Source organism: Atta cephalotes (assembly GCF_000143395.1).
Source record: "Atta cephalotes unplaced genomic scaffold scaffold00070, whole genome shotgun sequence".
Taxonomy (NCBI): Eukaryota; Metazoa; Arthropoda; class Insecta; order Hymenoptera; family Formicidae; genus Atta; species Atta cephalotes.
Window position 1 is genome coordinate 1,127,542 of NW_012130134.1, and position 2,948 is coordinate 1,130,489.

General features: G+C 40.2%; 1 protein-coding gene across 1 annotated transcript in view; it reads right to left on the reverse strand.

Annotated features, from left to right (window-relative positions):
• Nucleotides 1-2,948, reverse strand: part of LOC105624003 (solute carrier organic anion transporter family member 2A1) — a 4,344-nt gene that overhangs the window by 635 nt on the left and 761 nt on the right. Inside the window, exons 2-5 of the mRNA XM_012205373.1 lie at nt 2,625-2,734; nt 1,702-2,141; nt 860-1,532; nt 249-633 (exon numbers count right to left, since the gene is read on the reverse strand). Of these exons, the coding sequence (XP_012060763.1) occupies nt 249-633; nt 860-1,532; nt 1,702-2,141; nt 2,625-2,734 (1,608 nt within the window). The remainder of the gene's footprint in view (nt 1-248; nt 634-859; nt 1,533-1,701; nt 2,142-2,624; nt 2,735-2,948) is intronic.

A 2,948-nucleotide genomic window follows, 5' to 3' on the forward strand; every position in this document is an offset into this window, starting at 1 on the left:
CCCCTTCCCCCCCCCTTCCCCTACCCTACCTACCTACCTACCTACCACCTACTACTTCTACCTCTACCTACCTACCCTCCCCTCCCTCCCCTCCCCTCCCCCCCCCCCTCCCCCCTCTCTCTCTCTCTCTCAAGCAAAAAATAAATAAAGACATCGAGGATTTTGTTTGCCATTTGATAATGCAACGTCAGGCAATCTATCTTTGTCGATGTTAATAACCGCGTGTACAAATGAAATTTATCACTAACCTAATATAAATCCAAACAAAATAGGTGATGGTATGAAAGCAAAAAGGCTCATTATCATTAATCCGAAGCCCATGGCAACCGCCTTGTCCTTCTCATCGACGCATCTTACAGAAACTAGAAAATTCGACGCTCTTCCGGTTGCGCCACTAAACTTCAAAAAACACACCACCGTCAGAAAGATGTAGAACTTCTGCATACAGTCGACTGGACACGAACCCGGAATAGCCGTTCCCAAAGTTTCCACGGTGGGTTCGGTCGTTTCCAATGGAACTTCGGTAAAGAATGGGAAGGATGTGATGTTGGAAAACGGATGCGCCAAGGAACGAGCCAATTTTGGTTTTACGCAATTACAGTCCGTATATACTTTGCTGCCGTTATTGTAAAGCTAAAAGTAAAAAAGAAGAGATAAATTTAATTAATAAAAATTACATTAATAGAAATTACTAAAAACATTTCGCCTTTAAATGTGACAGTAATTTAAAAATGTTGTAACATGAAAAATTGCTTAACAAAGATTTTTTATTTTTTTTTTTACTGGATTTTTTTTATATAGCCAGTTTTTTCTAAGGCGAGATTGCCTCTCATAGAAATTACGCAAAATGATATCAAACCTTCATACTGCGGCAACCAGCATGACATGCGGATATAAACGTTTGTCCATTATCGGAGCACACAGGATTATATTCAACGTAGTCACAGTGACAATGTTCGTTGCAGGGTAGTTGTGTTTTCAATACACCGTTCGGCTGAATTGCAATCTGGTTGTCATTCGCTGAGCAACCGAGAAAGGCGTAAGAGATCATTCCCAGTATTGATATAATGCCGATCATGACATTCCACGCCGCTAGGTACCTAGCCTTCGGCTTGTACTTGGAGATGACCAGACCGGACAGCAGAATCCCAAAGGCACTGAATACCAAACCGACTGTGCCGGTAATCAATGATGAGACAGACGCTGATTGCTTGTACTGGGTCTCAATGTACTTCGGCATAAAGATCCAGTAAGGCATGTAGCCCATGAAATAGAAGACTGTCGCCAGATTATTACACATTAGAGTCGTGTTCGTTATCAGGCGCTTAAACGTCCTCAACATGTCTGAGATTGACGCCGGTAGCTCCGATTCTTGCTCCTTGATGCTCGCAGCCGATTTGTTGCGTTCCAGAGCTAAAACTTTGCGAGCGGCCGCTCTCGGCAGCGTTTTTGGAAAGAGAGCGATTATACTTGCGAAAATGGCGAGGAGAATGGCCAAAATAATCCATCCTAACCACCAAGCGCCTAACCACCTTAAATTTCATTAATGTAAATTTGTTAGATATAATTAATTAACAAGAATTTTTTCAAAACATTTATGTATATATCTTGTATAAACATTTGATAAATAATTTATTATATATAACAAAACAGTAAATTACTGTTTAATTGCAATGATATAATTATTCTAGTTCTACATACCTCGGATCTTGCATCGTGATAGTAGGAGTTAAAGTTGGACTAATGTAGAACTTCAAGGAAAATGAGGCTAGTCCGTAACCAATGGCGGGTCCTAGCATTCGTAGAAAGTACGAAAAACTGATCAGTGCCGGCGTTTTCGACTTTTGTATGTTGTCGTCCATGTACGACACACCGAGGGTATAATAAAGGGAACCACCCACTCCGGATACTAGTTGAGCTATGAAGAGGAGCACCTGTGGCGCGAAGTTTCCATCTTCAACTTCGCAATCGTTTCCGCGATTTTCTTTGCCCATACACAGAAATTTTCGTGAATGTTTTTCAAGAATCGTGCTTGTGTTTAGCGTACTTTGCGCTCCATATTCTTTAGTCAGGGATAAGGCATCCTCGCCAGGTCCATAGAGAAAATGTGGCAGCATCGTAAGACAACAGAAAAGTACAACCTGATAAAATAGACAATATTTTATCAATATTCGGGAATGATATGATTTGCGCTTAAGTCGTGAGCTTTAAAATATCTACATAATAATCTTTGTTAATTCTAACTTTACTTTTTTTATTTCTACAATTTTTTTTGTTTATAATTTATTGTGTCGTATTATAAATATTGCAGCACGCTCAACTATCTGTTTGACATCTAGAGCATTCCGCAAGCGCCTCTTTACGAAGAATGGAGCGCTTAGCTAAGCACACGACGACGAGAGTACGATGGCAAGAGGCATGAATGAGCGTAACTACGATTCTAACGCTTCCTAATTTAATTAAGAACCGACCAATCGGTGAGTTATGACGTCTACCGGCTCGTTTCTCGGGGCGTGTGCTGACAGCTGATTTCGTTTCTTGTCGACGCGAAAGTACGGCGCGCGAATAATACGCGGTGCATGCCGCATTAATCGATATCCGAGGATGCATGTGATAAAACTTACGGTGTAAATACCGAAAGCGATCCATCGAGGCCTGTGACCCCTTCCTGCGTAATACGACAGGGCGACGGATACGAAAAGCTGCGAGATGTCGTTACCCACTGTGATGAGACCTGCATGAGAAGAAAGTATGTACGTGACGTAAATTGTGTCGTAACAATTTATTTAATGACAATCCTCACGCGAACGCTAATTCTATTTTGATTTTAAAATGTTAAACTTGATTACAAACTATTTTAGATAGAAGACAATATTTTTAATTATTAAAACTGCTAATTCTTATAAAATATTTTCAATGTAAGTAAAATAATATACAATAATATACAT